The sequence below is a fragment of the Eumetopias jubatus genome, unplaced genomic scaffold (genome assembly GCF_037043125.1).
Source record: "Eumetopias jubatus isolate StellerSeaLion01/CBP00866 unplaced genomic scaffold, mEumJub1_p1.0 scaffold_14, whole genome shotgun sequence".
Lineage (NCBI taxonomy): Eukaryota > Metazoa > Chordata > Mammalia > Carnivora > Otariidae > Eumetopias > Eumetopias jubatus.
The window spans coordinates 86,358,351-86,380,375 of NW_028274820.1; the positions used below are offsets into that span (position 1 = coordinate 86,358,351).

At 39.6% G+C, this 22,025-nt stretch overlaps 1 protein-coding gene and 1 non-coding gene across 2 annotated transcripts; both read left to right on the top strand.

Annotated features, from left to right (window-relative positions):
- The first annotated feature begins 222 nt into the window (after nucleotides 1-222).
- On the top strand, nucleotides 223-6,650 carry SSMEM1 (serine rich single-pass membrane protein 1). Its single transcript, XM_028106240.1, has 3 exons — nucleotides 223-405; nucleotides 4,325-4,379; nucleotides 6,157-6,650. The coding sequence occupies exons 1-3, from the start codon at nucleotides 223-225 to the stop codon at nucleotides 6,648-6,650; spliced, it is 732 nt and encodes a 243-aa protein (XP_027962041.1).
- A 1,084-nt stretch (nucleotides 6,651-7,734) lies between these two features.
- On the top strand, nucleotides 7,735-7,836 carry LOC114211805 (U6 spliceosomal RNA). Its single transcript, XR_003609838.1, has one exon. It is a non-coding gene; the product is annotated as a U6 spliceosomal RNA (small nuclear RNA).
- Nucleotides 7,837-22,025: the final 14,189 nt, after the last annotated feature.

Here is a 22,025-nt window from a genome sequence, read left to right on the forward strand (position 1 = left end):
CTTTTGAGGTATGGGGGAAATACCATAAACTTTCATAGAAATAATTTAGATAATCTTCCAAAAACTTAGAAATCCAAGAAGTGTTTGTCAGTTCCTGTCACAGTTACTGAAGCGTATGTCACAATAGGTTGCCAAGGAAATTGTCATATATATGGAGTGAAGTACTTTCTCAGTCATCTTCATTCTTTTGAGCATGCTTTATTTTCAAAGCAAGAAGCCATCATGGGAGACCTTTTTTCCTTATTTTGGGAGGTGGATCCTCCCCCCATACCTTTAAGTTTTACCATTCCAAGTCAGGAATATGAATGCCGGAAGGATGACTCTTGCGGGGCAATAGGGAGCTTCCTGCTTTGGTATTTTGTCATTATATTGGTCCTGATGTTCTTCTCTCGGGCTTCTGTCTGGGTAGGATATCCTATTTCATTTAAAATAATATGTTTACTCTATCATAGGGGATTTTCCATACAATAAATTCACTCTACTTCGGTCAAATTACTTTTTAAAAGTTTGTTTTCTGGTTTTAAAAATAATGCAATCTCGTTCTAGAGCATCCAAGAATACAGAAAAGGATGAAGAAAATTTAAACTACTGTAATCCTATTTCCTAGAGATAGCGGTTGTTAATATTTTGGAGTAATATTCTAGTCTTTTTGTCTTTTTCTCTATCTCAGTATATTTCTCTCAATCTCTCTTTGATCTTACACGGTTGGTATTGCATTGTATATATTTTCATACCCTGCCTTTTAAAAACTTAATATTATATTGTAACACTTCCTCAAGTCATATTCACACAGCAGCACTCTTAATGACTGCATAATTTTGTCTTATGGTTGCACCATAACAAATCTGCAATTCTGAGACATTTAGGTTGTTTGCAGTTTGTCCATCGCCTGTGTAACACTGGGATAAACTTCCCTACTGGTAACTGACCTCCAAATTCCTTTTGTAGCCATGTAATTCTAATCAAAGATACAAAAGTTGTCATATTTATAGAATACATGTTGTAGGATTTGGGAGCTTTTAGAATGAGGCAATGTACTCTCCTGAAAGATAAGGTGCAGAACTAAACTAAAGTTAAACAGAACAAAAGTCATCACTTTAGACCACCTACTAGCAGAAGAAAATGCCATCCTCTTAGGAATGAGATAGCCCAGTTTTTTCAGTACTGTGAATCTCCAACATATTATGAGTACCCGAGCTCTTATAAATTGCTGACATGGGGTCCTTGCTGGCCATTAATACTGGGCTGATGATTAATCAAACCACCATCATTTGGCATTACAGCCAGAGTGCTGGCCTGGCAACGGTCAGCTAGACTTGAGGGCTGCATCAACTCTAGATGGAGAGGAGGAGTTTTGTTATGTCTGTGCCAGCTGGGTTCCATTATAATAATCAAAGACTCTTCCCCTCACCACCTCTTCCCCCTAAGAAGAAGTTTCATCTAAAGTCTAAATGCTTCTTAAAGTAGATACTTATATACGCTAAGTATATTGAATTTGTCTGGATTGGCCAGCAAAGCTACTTTAGAAAATTAACAAAAAAAACTGAAATTGATTCCTGGCAGTTTCATCATGAAGACCGCTTAAGAGGTCTAAGTTATTCTTCTGCTCCTTTGCTTGCATCAGCTCTTTGGAATCATAGAGCCTGAGCTTCAAGGACCTAAGAGAGCATGCAGTCCAGCCTCCTTTTTGTAGGCAAGTAAGATACCAGTATCCCTCCTCTTTTTTTTTTTTTTAATAACGCCCAAAGAAATTAAGTGACTTGTCCAATGTCACACAAGTGGTTAGTGATGGAGGAGAAATAGACCCAGGTTTCCTGCCATGTAATTCATTTGCTTCAAAGCATAGCTGAAATGTTGAATTAAATCTATTCAGTGCTGATTAAAACCTTAATTATCTTAGAGGTTTCGTCTTTCACTTTGTACCCCTATGGCAGTTACAATCGGCTGAACTGCTTCTTGTGAAGGGTCCCAGATTTGAAATCTGAGAACCATATGAGAGCTAGTCAAGGAGGATGGAATTTTTCCTTCACTTTGAACTTCATTTTCTCTGCTAAACTATGAGCCTTTATTTACAAACCTTGAAGTAATGGTAAAAGCGTGATGGAAATGTGGTGGTAATTATCCTCAAACGTGAAGCACACTGATTTCCTCTGGATTTGCCACTCTTTAAGATGCATTTACCCTTTTGCTTTCAGACACTATAAATACTATATTTAGCTTATATATTTGTTTAGTGTTTATTCAGACTGCTAGTGCTGGTATTTTTCCAAACAATACTGGTCCAAGCTTCTCATTTTGCATATGTGGAAACTGAGCTTTAGGAGGTGTTAAGTAAATTGTTAAAATTGCAGACCTGTGCCATGGCTGAAAGGCAGAGCCATACCTAGATCTCTCCACTGTTCTCGCCTACTCCTCAGGACAGGCCCTGCTGATGTTTTCACTCACTGAGTCACACACAGATAGTTAATAAAATGCTTTTGGTAACCACAGTTCATGCGATTCCACTTAGCTTGATGCAAAATCTTTTGATTTGGGGATTATATTTTGATTTGACATCAAGTCAAATATGGAAGATTTCCATAAAAATGATGTAAACCTAATAAATGTTTTTAAACATTTCTCCCTGTCAATTACAAAAGTATGCATTATAGAAAACGTGGAAATTATAGGAAAGTACAAAAAATGAGAAAGAAACGTTCCAGATTACATGGAAATAGCCAACTACTATGAACTTTTAGGTGGATAAACTTCTAATCATTTAAAAATTATCTCTATATGTATGAAATTTAAAATAAGCCTACCCCCCAATCATTGTTAAAAGAGAGATATCTCAAAAGAGGATTCTACTCTTAAGGTTTTCAGAGAACGTTTGCAGAAACCCAAAAAGCAGAGAGGTACCTCATTAAAGATACTTACCTGCTGTTGTAGAGATCAGATATTAAGAAAAGAATGGGCCAAGGATCCTCGATTGTAGTTATGAATACCCACGTGTGGCATTTTCAACCCAAAGGGAGTTTGACTTTCTATAAAAATTCATTTTTCCCCAATTGTAGACAACCTGAAAAGTTAGAAGGAAAAATATCACTGTTTCACTCACAGTCAACCATTGCTAACACTTGTCTACATTGTTTAAAGTCTTTTCATATTTTTAGCTAGCTAGTGATTATACTGCATATACAAATTTCCATCTTGATTTTTAACTTAATATTATAACGTGTATTTCCTCATGTTGAGACACGCTTTTCTTATAATTTTTACAACTATATATTATGATTGTAACATAATTTATTTAGGGGCGCCTGGGTGGCTTGGTTAAGCGACTGCCTTCGGCTCAGGTCATGATCCTGGAGTCCCGGGATCGAGTCCCACATCCGGCTCCCTGCTCAGCAGGGAGTCTGCTTCTCCCTCTGACCCTACCCCCTCTTGGGCTCTCTCTCTCACTCTCTCTCTCTCAAATAAGTAAATAAAATCTAAAAAAAAACATAATTTATTTAACCATTGCCTACTTTTGATTTTTGAATTTTATATTATCCTAATTACACTGTGATTATTTTTGTGCACAAAGTTTTCTCTCTTTGAGGGGTTATTTCCTGGTGATAGATTCCTAGTAAGAATTATTATGTGTCAAAAGTGTTATAAGTATTTCTAAAGTTTTGATGTATTTTGAAAGAGTTGCTTTATATTTATATTTTAGCAAAATCATGTTCAGCATCAAAAAATGGGACACTGATCTGAACAATGGGACAAATTTATTTATGGAGTATTGGGCTAGGATATTTGAAATTGGAACTGTTCAAAGAAATCCATTTCTTTTTTGTTGCCAAACTCACAGATAATATGTTATGGTTGCATTTTGGAGGAAAGTTTCTGAAAGACTTAGGAGATATTAAGTTTATGAACTCTGGTAAAGATTTCAAGGGTTACAAAAAAGGTGACCTGATAAAATGTCCTTTACAAAGTAATTAAAAATGAATCCCAGTACTATAAAATCTGTTTTTAAATGATAGTTAAATGATATTTCTTTACAATGTGAGTACAGGAAGACTTTATAACCCGTAGATCCTCATCAATATTTTTTTCTCTCAAGTCTTTGTTCCATTTGGTTTGGTTCAAAACGTTTTGGCAGACTCTGCTATCAAAGCCTCGTCTTCCAGTGGGCAACAGGTGAAAGGATCACTATAACAGGAACTCAATAAGAATTTATTGAATTGTACTGAATGTTTAAAATTAGACATTGTCCAAGAATCTAGGGCAACAGTGTTTTATGTAAGTGAAAAACAACCAACCGAGATTGCTATTACTGATCTGTGTATTTCTGAAACAGATGTTGGAGAGGAAAAAGGATGAAGACAGTGGGACCAGCACCTCAATCAGTAAAGGTGAGAGCTGGTGCATATTTGGTATTGGAGTATGATGAGCGAAATATGTGCTGAATGTGGAAATCAAACAACCGAGTGTGGTTAAAGGGCCTCCCCAGAGCTGCGGCGGCCCCTTGGATGGGCTCCTTGCTTTAGCGCAAGACAGCTTAGCTGCCTTTAGTAGAGCTCAAGCTCTCTTTTCATTCCTCAAGTATTCTCCCTTCATACAGCTTGTCTTTCATATAACTTTATTGTTAGTGTTGCTACAGGACTGTGAGCTTTATATGACACTTTTTTTTAAAGATTTTTTTTTTTTTTTTAATTTATTTGACAGAGAGACACAGTGAGAGAGGGAACACAAGCAGGGGGAGTGGGAGAGGGAGAAGCAGGCTTCCCGCCGAGCAAGGAGCCCGATGTGGGGCTCGATCCCAGGACCCTGGGATCATGACCTGAGCCGAAGGCAGACGCTTAATGACTGAGCCACTCAGGCACCCCTATATGACACTTTTTAATAACCTATAAGCAGTGGTGTGCTGGTAAATGTTTAACAACTGGCTCTCCAAAAATGGGTATGTGTATATACATGTTTTTTTTTTTTTAAATGTTGCTGATATGAAGGATGTATATCACACAATTTACAAGTACCAAAATGTATAATACACTTTATGGTAAATTCCATCTTGACCGCCAATTTTGGCAAAACACTTTTCCATGACTTCTGCCAGACCCTTGCAATGGTTGCAATGGATGAACAAGTGTAGTCTGATATGAATGTTATTTTCCTGTAAGTTAAGGAGTAAGATGAAGGAAGCAGGAAGATGTATGTTACAACTTACCTTGGTTGTCAACGATATGACTTCTCTGCTGAATTGGATAATTGTTTGAGAATACCCTGGAAGGATATTTCCTTGTTTTTGGGTGTGATTCATAATGTAGTGGCTACAGGATGACACTTTTAAGTGTAATCTATGTTAGTAACATGTTTTTTTTATCACATTAAGCCTAGATGATCAACAAAACCACGAACAAGACCTGATTTAAAAAAAAAAAAGACCAGATTTTTAGTGCTCATTGATTTTTATCCCGCCCACATTGATTTCAAATTACCAACATGACGTTGTTACCAGAGTGGAGTTGGGAATAGACGCACAGTAACACGCCATTACATAGTATTTCCAATATCCAGATACAACAGAAATAGATAGCTTCGAGAGCTATTTCTTAATAAAATGTCATAAATTAATTAGGACGTGATTAGTTTCAAATATTTATTACATTTATGTGTAATAAGTGGATTTAATGGTAAGTTTGTATAATTTAATTTTGACTTATGGGCTGTGTTTTAACAACCATGTCAGAATTCCTTAAAGTGTAACCCTCTGTTCTTGTGAGCTAGCTGGTAGAAGACAAGTATAGCACATCACTGTATAAAGAATCTGCTACCCAAATCATATTCACATACATACTTGAATCTTTAAGACCTCAAGGCAAGGGAAAAGAGGGTCCTTCTCTGGAAAATCTTGGCAACCTTTCCCCCTGATCTTATATCAGGGGTCCACAAAGCTTCAAAAGCAATGTGTCAAGTATCCATTTTGACCCCTCTGGTCTTTAGGAGACTTGGTATCGTACTGGAAAATGCAGGCAGCTGCCAACACTTGCAAATGAGTGAAGACAAGTGGTGGCTTGCCAAATGGCAACCGAGAGTGAGTCCACACATGCCATAGGCTTCCTTAGGTAATATGAAGTTACAGTAACCAATTGTATGCCTGACATCTTGATTTGTTTCGTTGGTTGTTAGCAAGCAAAGACACTTCCTATAAGCGGCAAAGCAAAGATGGTGACTGGGACTCTTTACAAATGATGAAAAAACCAAAGCAGAGCCAACTTACCCCTGTAACTGACTCAGAAGTGGCTTTGGTCAATGCCTATCTTGAACAAAGACGAGCCAGGCGCCATTCTCAGTTCAGCCAGGTGAATCAGATCCAACATGATAGTGATACTACTGAGTGTGACAGTGAAGAATCTAACTCGGGAGCCTCTTCGTGGAAGGAGAGTGAAAGTGAACACCATCCGTTGCCAGCTAGTATTAAGAAGAGAAAACTAGCTGAGAGGCAAAGGAATGTGGGAAGTTACCAAATCAGGGTAAGGCCCTGCCTCCACTGCAAAGCCATGAGAACAAATGAATGGTTGACCCGCCATTTCCTTCGGAATACTTCAGTAACCCACATGAAGGCAGATATTCAAGAGGAAAATTGTGTACCTGACATTAATACAAAATTCAGTAAATTTTGAATTTTATCAAGTCCTTTCCTTACTTGCAGCCAGATGAAAGAGATGAATAAAACACAAAAAATCACCAGAACTCTAGGTGCAGAGGCTTTTACAATAAAGTCTCTCTACTAACAACAAAAACATACTTGAAACCCAAGAGGTAAAATTTCAGATAATCCTTTGTCCAAAAACAGGCCAGTGAATTTGTTTATGGCACCATTGGAACATCAAAGATCTGCTTCTACTATGATTTTTTAATTCAAAAGAGCACAAGACATATTTTATTCCTTGAGTGTATGTATTTTGTTTACATCTGTAATACAAATAAGGAAGCTCTTTGAAAATATATTTATGTTCAGAAACCATTTAAATTTATTTGTATGTTTTGATTGACTGAATTAGGTGACATTGGTTGGCATGGAATGGACCATATTCTCCAGGTCCGTATTTTCCGGTGACTCTATCTGAGCTGTATTGCTGCATGTGTGTCAGCTACAGTTGGTGAGGAGGAAGAACTCAAGAGCCTGGAAGAATACCTGATTCCCAGAGTAGAGCAAGGAGGGAAGGCAGCATGGCCCAGAGGGTGGCTGGGCTGTGGGCTGTCCACCTGGTTATTCTCCAAAGATAATGGCAAATGTTAAAGAAAAAATTATTCTGACACCTGTTTTTTGTTTTTGTTTTGTTTTTTGTTTTTTTTTTTAAGATTTTATTTATTTATTTGACAGAGAACACAAGCAGGGGGAGCAGGAGAGGGAGAATCAGGCTCCCTGCCGAGCAGGGAGCCCAATGTGGGGCTTGATCCCAGGACCTTGGGATCATGACCTGAGCCTAAGGCAGACACCCAACCGACTGAGCCACCCAGGTGCCCCTTTGTTTTTTGTTTTTAGATTTTATTTATTTGAGAGAGAGAGAGAAAGGGAGAGAGCACCAGAAGGGAGAGGGAGAAGCAGACTCCCCCCTGAGGAGGGAGCCCAGCACGGGGCTCGATCCCAGGACCCTGAGATCATGACTTGAGCTGAAGGCAGGTGCTTAACCGACTGAGCCACCCAGGCACTTCTGACACTTGTTAAATATGGTAGGGAAGACTTTATTCAAGACAACTATAGTCCCCCCTTGGCAGCATGTATACTAAAATTGGAACAAGGGAAGATTAGTGTTGTTCCTGTGCAAGGCTGACATACAAATTGGTAGAGCGTTCCGTATTTTTAAATAAGTCAGATAAAGACAAATACTGTATCATCTCACTTATATGTGTAATCTAAACGAACCAAACTCACATAAACAGAGAATACAATGGTGGTTGCCAGGGGCTGGGGCTGGGGAAAATGAGGAAATGTTGGTCAAAGTGTCCAAACTCTCAGCTTGTCAGATGAGTAAGTTTTGGGTAATCTAATGTACAGCATGGTGACTCTAGCTAACAATGCTATTACAATTAGTTAGTTGAAAATTGCTAAGAGTAAACCTAAAATGTTCTCACCACACACAACAAAACGGTAGTCATGTGAGATGGTGCATGTGGTAACTAATCTTATTGTGGTAATCTTTCACAATATATATGTGTATCAAATCATCATGCTGTACACCTTAAACTTATACAATAAAGTTGGGATTATAACTCAATGAAGTTAAGATTGAAGAGTTAAAAAAATAACGATGCCACAAAGTGCTATAAAAGAAAATAAATCTATCAACCATACCTTAAAAATAAAAGACTATTGTAATAGGGGTCATGATTGATAGCCAAGGAGCAGGGTAAGGGGGGTCTGTGAATGGAAAATTACTAGCAGAGACATCAAGGGAAGGGGGATTCCTGTTAAACTGACCTAACAGGATTCTTGCTAAAGGCAGCCAAGGACTCAGACATCAAAGACAGAGGATGAAAAACTTGATCAGATATCAAGGGTGGGGGGGCTCCCAATAAACTCACTTAGCAGGATTCTGGCTAAAACTGGGCCAGACACCAAAGTTGAGATCTGGTCTTAAAGGGGGCTCAGAGGAGCCTGACTAAAGTTGGGTCAAAGAGAGTCTTTATCAAAAGTTAGCCACAATCTAGACATACATGGGGTTGGGCTTTTCAGGTAAGTGGGAAGCCCAGCAATGGGGTATTCAGGCAGGACTTACTAGATGGGTGGCCATTCTGGAGACCCTTCTCCAGATGGATAGCAGAACCCCAGCTGGGATGCAAAAGAAGGCCCCCGATTCCAGAGAAGAGGGCTGGCTGGCAAGGAGAGGGGACTGTAGTCACAGGGCTAGAGTTCAAAGAAGGGCTTACATCTTGGGGAAGGACTTAGGTATTACAAATATGATAAAGACTGCAGCCTGATGATAAGGACTAAGACTTTCATGACTCACTGGCAGAGACCACAAGCTATGACTTTGGTTACTCCTGCTAATAGTAGCTTTCTTAACTGATTGCAACACAGGGAACTGGGTGGGGTGGGGGGGGCAATGTGGGAGCCCTGACCACTGGAACTAGGCCACTAGAATCCAGGACATGGGGTGACATTTTTGAGCTTATTTGTGGAGCCTCTCTGACTGTTCAGATTACCTGAGTATCGGAACAGGTCTGAGCAAAAAGCAGGACTTCAAGAGATACCTCAAGCATCAACCTTTTCCGTGAAAAGTTCCCGTACTCCTTGACACCCTCCTTGACTTTAGTCTCTCAGGCAGAAGCCCCCCCCCCCAAAAAAAAACAACCCAAGCTCAAGCTATAATAGCAAGTTGCAGGGACAGGATTTAGACCCACGATGTCTGGCTTCAGAGTTTGGGCTCTTAATTACAATGATCTTAGTCATTATTCTCTGAAGATGAAAGATCCTGATTTCAAGTCACTCACCACCTCTCACACAGCCATAAGTGATGTCCAAGCAGTTATAATCTTACCAGAAAAAGGAGGATGAGGACTATTTTCCAGATAACAGAGCAAGGACCCATGCCCCAAATGTTTCGCTTGTGGATCTAGAATATGAACCAATGGCATTATTATCTGAAGAGTCATATCACAGACTGCCACTTTTCTTGTCCATAGGTCTAGAACAGATTGAGGGGGTAGGAGATTGCTGGGGGGTAGAAGAAGGAATCAGGATTGAGTTAAACCAGGGGCTATCGATGTGAGGACATTTAGGGTAATCTGTGAGTACATTAAAGCAAAACAGAGGCCAAACACAGGTGGGAGGACATCCAAAGCCAAAGAGAGAAATCATGGAATCAATGGAATAAGGCAAGGACATCATAGGGGAGGAGCAAAAGTATAGCCAGGCACGCTGGAGCTGGATTACTGAGCGAGAAACAATACCCGTGAAGGGGCCGATGGTTCATGAAACCAGGGCTGCAAACACTAGTCGTGGCTGGGTGTTGCTTGTACGCAGAGCCTGGGGTGAGCTGTCAGGATGGGGTCCCTGGGCTATACAGTCCCTTTGTCAGTCCCCCCTTGCTGCATGGGATAAAGTAGGCTGCCTCTGGTTTTCAGGGTAGAAGGTTGTAACCTGTTGGGGTAGCTTGCTTGAGGGGAGGCATGGAATTCTTGGGCTCGCCTCCTCTCTGTGGTCCCTTCACGCAGCTAAGTGATAAGAACTGACCTCTGTCCACTTACATCAAGCATCACAATTCTTGTCAAGAACTGCGATGCAGAGAACTATGGGATGGAAGCAAGGGTCTAACAGATGGATATGGGGAAGAATAAGAGTATCACACAGAAGGTATTTGGAGACGGGGTGGGGAATGCGGAACAGGGACTGTGCCTACAGGGTGCGCAGTCTCAAACTCAGAACCAGTATCTGCCCTCCAGGAGTGGTGCGGTTTTGGTGGGAGAAGCCAATAATAACAGCAACAATAATACTGGTAATAGGCAACATTTAGAGAATGTTTGTTATGTGCCAGGCACCAAAGTAAGCATTTTATAAGGATTATTATCCTTCCAAGCCTGCAAAATAGATATCTTCCCAATTTTATAGATGGTTAAACTGAGGTTCAGGGAATTTAAATGACCCACCCAAGGTCACACAGCTGGTGAGCGTGGAGGAGCTGGGTCTTGGGTTTTGTCTGGCCACAAAGATGTCGTTTTTACCGTGATGATAATAAGTTATCCATGTTCTTAATGGAGAGCAATTAGATAAGAACTTGGGAGATACAAATACCAAACTGAGTCCAGAGACCAGAGAAGGACTGTTAGTGGAAAATGGGGCCAAGAATCAGAGATGGGAGCAGTTAAGCTGGGGAGGGTGCCCACTGTTGAGTGGGGAGGCCTTACAGCATCCGCTCACTTCGTCTGCCATTGTAAGCTTGGCCAGCTTATCCACAGATCGGGGGAAACTCAGGGTGGGTGGTCTTTTGAAAAAAAAGGGGGTGGGGTGGGAACTGGGGGGACTGGAAACTTGGCTGGAAGCTGGTGAGGGTAGAAATGAGCTCTGCAGCGTCCAGGAACAAGAGGCAGTAGTGACTCGAGCAGTGAGGTTGGTGGCCAAGGATGTGAGTGGAGAGCTAGAGAGGACACTGCCAAGGAAACCAGGAGCAACCACAGCTCTTCCCCAGCCCCACCCCTTTCTCTCAGGATGGAGAACTATCTCCCCGCAGATCCCAGTGTTTCTGAAACAGCGATCCATTCATGGATTGTGGAATCAATTTAGACGGTTGCGACTAACATTTATTAAAAAATAAATAGAAAATAACAGTGCATTGTACATAATAAAGGTAAGTATTGTTTCGATTTTAGGGTGTGCGGACTGAGTTGCAATGCAAAATGTGTTTCTTACTAAGATACAAAATAAAAGCCACCGCCCTGAGGTTGCTTTCTTTGGAGATTTTTCTGTATCAGCCAACTCTTCCACTAAGTTAGTGAAGGCACTTGTCACTCCGTGCATTCCCGACTGTCGTATGTGAGGACTTGGTAAATCTTCACCCACACTATAGGATGGGCCACCTGTCTGGATTAGTGAGAAGCTTGAATTAAACTATACTACTTTAAAAGAACTTTAGGTTTATTATTTTCAAATAGAGTAAGTGGAAGCCAGCTAACCAACTGTTGCCTGGTACACAGGGCTAGGTTTTGCCTTGATGAATAAACAAGTGTAATTTGTAATTGACATTTCAAAGAAGGCTTAGAAACAGGCCAGCCTTTGTTTAAATCATAATTACCCTGTTTGTATGTAAAAGGATACTTCTAAAGCTTTTCAAAACAACTGGCTCTTTTAAGTAGATAATTATGCCCTTTCCAATCTTGTTTACACTATTCAGAACTTCAGTGAACTTTTTTTTTTCCCATAGATAGTACAAAGGTTAACTTCAGCCAGCCCTTCCTCAAATTATCACAAATTCCCAATTAGTAAAGTCTAAACAGCGTTTCCCTGTAACAATATACCAAAGACTTGTATGATGTGTTCTTTATTGCTTTGAATAACATCTGACAAGTTTCCAAGGACCAGGCCACCTGGATATTCTCTATCTGTCAGGAACATGTGGTCACAGAGGTGCAGGGGAGGGTAAGAGGAAACACAAATTATGCACAAACATGCAGGGATGGCGAAGGAGACAAAGGGAGAAAATGCCTTTTATTTATTTATTTTTTTAGTCTCTATTACATATCAACTGAACTGCACATTTATAGGCACTTTTTAGTGTAAAGAAGAGCCACACTCTATATCTAAATTTCACAAAGCTACAGATAAAAACAGAAGACTGAGTTTTTTTTTTTTTTTTTTGGATGCAGACTGGAAGTTATTAGAGAGAGCTCGAGGGGTTGGCAGAGGATAGATGTATTGTAAAAAAAATTATACTTGTCCTGTTTTGAATAACTTATTTCTCATTGCAGATTTCAACTCAGTGCACAAAAGGACATGCATGAAATGCTTTAAAAAAAAAAAAAAAACAACTGTTATAATCCCAGGCCATGCTCCTTTCTAGTTCTTACCTTTTATCTTGGGAGTTTGGCTTCTTTCGTAGATGGTTCCTCAGGCTACCTTATTACTGGGGCCTGTTGTCTATTATTGTCTTCGTTTATTAGGGCTTTCTGTCACCATGAAGTTTCGTGTGTTCAAAATCTTGATTTAGCAGTGAGAATATCAGGCGGGGAGCCAACTCTGCTACTAATTAGTATAAATCAAGAGAGGGAAGCAGGGAGATAAAAACCAGGTCCCAGAGGAAGGGTCTGCAGCCAGAGTTAGGAAGACTGACTAACAGGTCAGAGAGTTGAGTGCGGGACAGAGGGACTTGAAGAAATGCCACCTTGGGCCAGGGGCTTCTTGTCTCTTCTCCAATTGCACCTCTTCAGGGGCATTCTTTCCCTCACTCCCTTGTCCATGGGTGGTTCATGAAGGGGCGTGGGAGCTAATTCTGGAAAGGGAAGTTTGCTGGTTGGGGGCATTCTGGGAAAAGCTGCTTCAGTCTTATAAAGACCTGCACAGGAAAGAAATGGTCCCTTTTCGTTTGGTTATTGATGTCTAGTCTGTACATGATGGCTGCAACGGTGACCGCCTCCTGTGTCCCTAAATGTATGGGTCTGAACACATCCCAGCGAGAATACGGAAGAGATGGAAGAGAATAGGTCCTGAGCTGCTGAATTAACAAATTCTGGAAACATCCTTCTTTTGGACTTCTTTTTGGGCAAGAAAATTACCCCATTGACCATTTGAAATTGGTTTTTCTGTGACTTGCAGCTGATACAGGGTCTTAGCCACCTTCTTTTCCTTTATGATTCTTACAACAGCTCCCCCATTTTTTGTGTGTGTGAGAGTGAGAGAGTGCATGTGGGAGGGAGGGACAGAGGGAGAGGGAGAGAGAGAATCTCAAGCAGGCTCCATGCCCCAGTGTGGAGCCTGACGCGGGACTCGATCTCACAACCCTGAGAGAATGATCTGAGCCAAAATCAGGAGTCAGACACTTAACCGAGTGAGCCACCCAGGTGCCCCTTACAGCAGTTCCTGGGAGAGAAATAACTTCAAATAGACTGCATGCGCTCCTTTGATGGGACCTGGGCTTGGCATGTAGATGATGGTGAGAGCTATTAGTCACTGAGAAATTCCAGTTTCTTTTCCCCATGATTCTCATGTGTGTGGTATGGTGTGATCCTGCCTGTTCCCATTCCACTTTCACGCCATCCAGGCATGGATTCAGTAGGATTTCCTTCCTATCAGAGTCCCTTCCTGAGAATTTGGAATTGCGACCAGGAAAAAGATCAGTCTCTGGTGACTGGACTTACAGCAGATATTCAGGGTTGACATTTCCCATCATGTAGTTTAGGAACCAGAGAAAGCAGGTTGTCACCAAAGGATAAGAGTCAAACCAACAGAGAAGGGTGGAGAGATGTGGTGGAAAATTCTGATGGTTTTCAAGTCCCTGGTTCCAGTTAATTCCTAAGGCCCATTTGTTTACACACTCAGGCATCATCCACTTCACTAGCAGATTCTTATAATAATTTCCCCTTTTTGCTTAGTCTAGCTCAAGTGGGTTTCTATTACTGGAAACCAAAAGAATCATTAAAACAGTGGTGTGCTGGTAAATGTTTAACAATCGGCTCTGATTGTTAAAAGCCCTGATTTTGTAGCACTTGCTGATTTGCATGATATAAATACTCCCACTATTGCTTATTTCAGCTACCAAAGTGGCATGAGTGAACGTGGAGTTGGGAAGTGATGAGCACGTTGGCTCTGGTGAACCGGTCTGAGACGGCTCCAGCACATCACTGCCTAAAGAATAACACACATAACACACTTTGCAGAAAATCCGTGTCATATAGAAGGTTCAGGAGTATATGCTGATGATTGCTAAGTTGGGAATACTGGAATTAGAAGCTTTTAATTAATTTCCAATGTGCAGAGTCTTGGGGCTCAGGGAGTAGAGCAAGTAGGATTAAGTTTTTAAATAACATTGAAAAAAATACTTTTTTCAGTATAATCATGATTTGGGTGTATTGGGACTCAGTGGGAGGTAGGGGGCTTGGACCAAGGAAGGGAAAAAGGCTGGGAGTTCAAGGGGAAGGATGTGGAAGAAGATGACCTGTGTGAGGGCAGGATCCAGGCCTTGACAAAAAGGAGAATGTCACCTTCTGCAGGTGAGGAGTGGCATTCTGGGGGAGAGAAGCCAAAGCCATCTGGTATCCCAGGTCCCCACACCAACAAAAGACTCAGTTAGGTCGTTTGGCTATCTCCTGTAAAATCTCCCGATCTGCTTTGTTTCTGACTGAAAGCCTTTTATTACACAATTAAAGATAAGAAGGTATAAAATGCATATGCTGGGGTGGAGCAGTACTTTTATTATGAGTGAGGTCAAAAATCAGTAAGAATAAGTATGACATTAGATCCTTCCCTCCTTTGGTGAGGGGAGGTTGTGGGGCATGGGGAAAGATGGCCTCAGGACTTGAAGAAGCCCCTTCCAGCCTATATTCCCACACTTGCCTCCTCTACCTGAAACCCCAGTCATCAAATCTTCAAATGTTGGACTCTTCAAATGTTGAACTTTTTCCTCGGTGTTGAGACTGGTCTCAAAAATCCCCGCTCCAGTAACATTTTCTGTGGCTCTTCCAGGAAGGTTGAGTTCCCACAGTTGAGACCCCTGTCATAGCCCCGATCCTATCTGACTATAATGAACCCCCAACCTTCCTCTTATGTTTCATGGTCAAATAACTGGATTTTTTGGACATTATGCATTGATATGCCTAAACTCCCAGAACTTGGATTTTTGTACTTGAGGTCATGAATGAACATTTCAAACAACTGCATTTGTTTACTTTCAAGGGCATCGATATCTTTGTGCATCAATGTTTATACATCTATTCAAATATTTAGTCCTTGACATTTATACATGGTAAAGTGAATGTGTTGATGTTAGTGATAAGAAGTGTAGATTTTATAAGGTTAATTCAGTGGAGACAAAGCTGGAAATCATTAGACATCCTGGAAGTGGTGGATTTTAGTATCAATTACATATTTGGACGTAAGCCTGTTGACTCTGTTCATTTGTGGGAAAAGAGAGATAAAAATTAAAGAACACGTATAAAATGCTGAAAAACATATTCCTGAAGAATATATCTGAAAGGTGATGTGAACTAATTCCTTACATAAAAATTAATTCCAGATGGAACAAAACTAAAAGATAAAACAAGGAAACCACAAAAGTACTAGAAAAAAACACTGTAAAGAATTTCCTAATCTCAAAGTTGGGAAGACTTTTCCAAGCATAATATAAATAAAATCCAGAAGCCTTAAAATAAAAGACTTTACTTGGACTGCATACAAATATTTAAACTTCTGGAGAGAGAGCGAGGGGGAGAAAGAGAGAGAGAGAGAAAATGTCAGTAAATAAAGTGAAAAGGCAAAGGCAAACTGGGAAAATTTTTGGAACACAAAATTAGGGCAAGCCCTAATATCCCCAGTATATAAAGAGTTTTTAAAATAAGATAAAGCCAAATAAGTTAGTACCAAAATGGTCAGCAGAATATATGAATAGAAAGTTCACAGAAGGGGAACTCTAAATGATTCTAAATGATACACAAAAGGATGATCAACTTCACAAATAATTAAATACAAAAGAAAACAAGTATTTTTCTTATTTTAGACTGGCACAGGTCCAGTGTTTGATGATATCAGTATTGGGACGAAGGCCCTTTCAAAACACTGTTGGTGGGAAAGAAAATTGGTATAATTTCTTTAGAGGACAACCTGGGAATATAAAAAAATGCTCATGCTCTGTGACCTAGCAATCTACTGTTAAGACTGGTCCAACAGAAATATCCTTTCAGATGTACACACACACAAAATAGGTACATACTTATGGAAATTCATTGAAATATTGTATCTGCTTAGATTTCCAGGTTCCCAGAATCTGCTTTTTATTTATTTATTTTAATTTTTTTAAGTAGGCTCCCTGCCCAGTATAGGACTTGAACTCATGACCCTGAGATCAAGAGTTGCATGCCCTACCAACTGAGGCAGCCAGGCGCCTCTTGGAAACTTCTTTTTAAAAATGACATTTTTATTGTGTTGTTTTCTGATTAGAAGTACTTGGGTACATTGTAAGAAACTCACAGAACACAGTTATGTTAAAATAGAAAGAAAATTCCACCCCAAAGATGATTACTGCTAACAGTTCAGTGCATATTATTTCCAGACCATATTTGTGCATAAACATATGTAATAAGCTTGACTCTTGCTTTCCAAACCTAACAACTGAATAGATTCAGATAATATTCAGATAAATATTTTGAGATCTATTTCTCCTCGTCCCAACTCTTACTATTTGCTCTCTGAAATTCAGGAGCTGAATACATTCAGAAAACTTAGTATATCCTTCACTATCTGAATTCACTACCCATAGTTTAACTCTTGCTCTCTGAATTTAGAAATAAATAAGTTTGGATAGCCAGGGATAATTGTACAAATATTTTTTCTCTTAAAAAAGTTGAATTGTAATATACACTATTCAACAACTTGCCTTTTCTGCTTATACATATATTTTTTACACCATTCCATGTTAGTTCATAAAGATCGATTTTTTTTTTTAATATGCCTAGCTACTAAGATCTTTTTTCTTTCTTAGATTTTTTTTTAAATTTATCTTTTGACAGAGAGAGAGACAGGGAGAGAGGGAACACAAGCAGGGGGAGTGGGAGGGAGAGAAGCAGGCTTCCCCTGGAGCAGGGAGCCCGATGCAGGGCTCTCTCCCAGGACCCTGGGATTGTGACCAGAGCCGAAGGCAGACGCTTAATGACTGAGCCACTCAGGCGCCCCTCGATCTTATTTTTTTAATGTCCACATAGTATTCCACTGTATAGTTATGTCATAATTTATTGAGTTTCTTATTGATGAGTATTTACTAAGTATATACCTAAGTATATGCACTAACATGGAAAGGCATCCCGATAATACATATATTTTTTTCTCTGCCCTTCCCACTCTAAGAGTGTCTGACTGTGGATCCACTTTTAATTTAGAACTACATGGTTTGGCTCTTAATTATAAGCTAGATTATAATTATACTTTTAATGATGCATGTTTATCTCATCTCCCCATATATTGTAAACTGTGAGCTCTTTGGAACGAGGAATTATCTTCACTTCTGTGTCTTCCAAAATGCCCATAAAAATGTTGGGCACACACTTTGGTAGATCCTCAAAAAAGTTACACATAGTGTTACCCTCTGACCCAGCAATCCACTCTTTTTTAAAACCATTTTTGAATATGATTTAAAATTTCTGTTTTATATCAACTGCGTTTTTTTTTTTTACCTTTTGACCTCCTTCACCCGAACAATATTTTTATGTTAAAAAGTAAGTTGGACAGTATGTATGGTCTGTCTAAAATTCTGTAGAAGAAAAAAATAAGCTGGTTAATATAGATACAGAAAAAATTTTTGGTGGAATATACACCACCTGGTAACAGTCTAGAGATTGGGACAAGGGAGGGTGGGCAACATGAGAGGTAGTTACTTTTTTGTTATAGTTTTTAATAATGTTTGAATGTTTTTACTATGCAAGTATCATTTTAGAAGCAGAAAAAGTAAATATAAAAAGTATACAAAAGTACTACAAGAATGTTCCTTGTAATATGCTTTGAAATAGTGAAAAATTGGCTGCTGTAAATAAGAATTGGTTGAATAAGTTATAGTACATCCTTATAGTGGAATACAATTCAGTTCTCCCCAGAATACAGTTACCAAGTCACAATCACAAAAATAAGGGACATCTGGGTGGTTCAGTGGGTTAAGCGTCTACCTTTGGCTCAGGTCATGATCCCAGGGTCCTGCGATGGAGCCCCATGTTGGGATCATTGCTCAGTGGGGAGCCTCTTTCTCCCTCTGCCCCCCCAACTTGTGCATCTGTGTGCTCTCTCTCAAATAAATAAATAATTTAAGGGCGCCTGGGTGGCTCAGTTGGTTAAGTGACTGCCTTCGGCTCAGGTCATGATCCCGGAGTCCCGGGATCGAGTCCCGCACCGGGCTCCCTGCTCAGCGGGGAGTCTGCTTCTCCCTCTGACCCTCTTCCCTCTTGTGCTCTCTATCTCTCATTCTCTCTCTCTCAAATAAATAAATAAAATCTTTAAAAAAATAAATAATTTAAATCTTTAAAAAATAACCAATAATAATATGTTTTTATGTAGCTAAAACTTAATTATTTCTAGGAATAATTTAGCTTTCAGGGTTATTTCTATAATGTTTCAATTTTTAATAAGAAGCATGAATTACTTTTTCAATTAGGATAAAAGGCCATTACTTAATACATGTTGAAATTAAGGATTTTATGATTTTTTTAACCTCTTTAACTATTCTATTCTATCAGGTAAGTCTAATGTTTAACTTTTATGCATTAGACTTTTATGTAAGTTTCAGGAGACTATAGCTTTAGTAGGAGACTGTTTAGGTGTCACTTTTTTTTTGGTCTAAACAGTGCTATCCAGTAGAAATTTAAAAGAAGCCACATACTTAAAATTTTCTAGTAACTGGGGGTGTCTGGCTGGCTCAGTTGGTGGAGCATGCAACTCCTGATCTTGGGGTCGTGAGTTTGAGCCCCAAGTTGGAGGTAGAGATTACTTAAATAAACAAAACTTAAAAAAAACGGTAAAAGGAAACAGGTGTAATTAATTTTAATATAAATGTTCTATTAACCTAATATAGGTGTAGTATCAAATCTATACTATTGTACTATCCAATAAATACTATCATCTGACATGTAATGAATATAAAATTATTAATGAGATATTTTATATTCTAATTTTCATACTAAGTCTTTGAAATCACATGTGTATTTTATACTTACATCATATCTCAGTTTGGTTGCTGAATTTTCAATAGTTAAAATGTCCTACCAAAACATTAAAGTGTGTTTAAAGGAAAAATATTTTATAGTGCTTTAGTTCTTAAATTTAAGTTAAAATTAATTAAAATGCAAACATTCAGTTCCCCAATCATACTAGTCACATTTCAAGTGGTCATTAGCCACATGTAGCTGGTGGCTGCATTATTGGACAGTGCAGATAAAGAACATTTCCATCATTACAGAAGTTCTACTGGACAGTGCTGGTCTAGACATTGAACTCTTGGCTGATAAAATCTTATTCATCTTTGGAACCCTATTACTTAACAGTGCTGGTCATTCAGGATATAGTCCATAAATGAGGGATTCATTCATGGATCCTGAACTGGGGTGACCATAAATGGGAACCTAATGCAGAAAGAGAAGGATGAGAAGACAAATCTTCACAGTTTGGCCTTGGGTGGCTCTGAGGAAGGACAAATAGTTATTGTACCAGAGGTCTTTTGAGCTTGGTGTTGCAAACAGTTAATGATCTATGGAGTCTGTTTCTTCTCCCCAACTGACTTAATATAAAAAAGAACTTGTGTAATGGACTTTTAGACCTAAGCAAGTGCAAAGACTGTCTTTGGAAGAAGGTGGGGGGCCCAGTGTAAACTGGATCCCACTGGATCCACACAATGGTTGTCTGCTGGTGGCAGGAGGGGGCAGCAGAGAGCTGCTAGGGTGGTGCGCTCTGGGGATCCCCAAAGTACCCATAGGTGGGAAAATGGAGTATTAGGGTGAACTCAAATCAGAATCTCAAGACCAGAAGGAAAGCTAGCCTAGTAAGCACAGTATCAAGAGGGATGCCAAACCAAGTTGAGACCAAGGTATAAGAAAATATGCTGGGGTCTGTAGTTGCCCATCCCACCTCAGAGGGAGATTTGGTCTTTTCTTTCTTTTATTTAAATTTTAAGCAAAATGAAGAAAATTAAAATTACTGTTAACCACACAGAACTTTTGGCAATTTCTGTAGCCAAATCACTAGGTTAAATGTGGGGGTATTTCCTTCCTATATCTTTTTCCCCTATATAATTTGAATGTGCGTTTTGTTTTGTAAGTGGTATGTATGTATTTATTTGTAAGTGGTTTTTATTTTTTTATTTTTTAAAAATTTTAAAAAGATTTTACTTATTAATTTTTGTGAGACAGAGTGAGATCATGAGCACAAGAGGTGGGGAGGGGCAGAGGGAGAAGCAGACTCCCGGCTGAGTGGGGAGCCTGATGCGGGACTCGATCCCAGGACCCTGGGATCATGACCTGAGCCAAAGGCAGACACTTAACTGACTGAGCCACCCAGGTGCCCTGTAAGTGGTTTTTTAAAAAAACTGAATATTCTGTGAATATCTTTCCATAATTTTACATATTCTTAGTATTCTTGTACATCATTTTAAAAATTAATTTAAATTAAAATTTATTTTTAAATTTTTATTATTCAAATATAGTTGATGTACAATGTTATATTAGTTTCAAGTGTACAACATAGTGCTTTGACAATTCTATACATTACTCTATGTTCACCATGATAAGTATAGTCACCATCTATCACCATACAATGTTATTACAATATTATTATTATTATTATTATTAAAGATTTTATCTATTTGACAGAGAAATAGAGAGCACAAGTAGGCAGAGCGGCAGGCAGAGGGAGAGGGAGAAGCAGGCTCCCCACTGAGCAGGGAGCCCGATGCAGTGCTCTATCCCAGGACCCCAGGATCACGACCTGAGCCGAAGGCAGACGCCCAACCGACTGAGCCACCCAGGCGCCCCTGTTATTACAATATTATTGATCATATTCTCAGGGGGTCTGGCTGGCTCAGTCAGAAGAGCATGCGACTCTTGATCTCAAGGTCATAAGTTTGAGCCCCACGTTGGGTATAGAGATTACTTAAATCAATAAAATTGAAAGAATACAGTGTTATTGACTATATTCTTTATGCTACACTTTTCATCTCAGTGACTTATTTATTTTATAATTGGAAGTTTGTACCTCTTAATCTCCTTCACCTACATCATTTTTTTTAAGATTTTATTTATTTGAGAGATAGAATGAGATAGAGAGAGAGCATGAGAGGGGGGAGGGTCAGAGGGAGAAGCAGACTCCCTGCTGAGCAGGGAGCCCGATGTGGGACTCGATCCCGGGACTCCAGGATCATGACCTGAGCCGAAGTCAGTCGCCTAACCAACTGAGCCACCCAGGCGCCCACCTACAACATCATTTTTAATGGTCCCCTCATCTTTGGTTGGTGTGGATTTGCTCTGCCTGATTTAACCAATTGCCAATTAGAAGACTAGGATTTTTCTAGTTTTTCACCATTTGAAATAATATCAATACTAGGTAAATCTTTGTGCCTATCCATAATGATCTTCTTAGAATAAATGTCGAAAAATAAAATTGTTAAGAGTTAGTTGGACAGTTAGGTAGTCAGGGCCGGGGTCCCCAACAAGAAAATATGGAGTCAGGATAGCTAAAATAAAACAGCGCAGACATCCTGTTTTGCAGCTTAGACAGGACTGCACTAACATTCTGCTCTGCAGCCTTTGCAGAAATGACTTCTGCAAAACGTTCTAAAATAAGACAATGAACCACAAAGCATTTGTCAATATCACGGGCA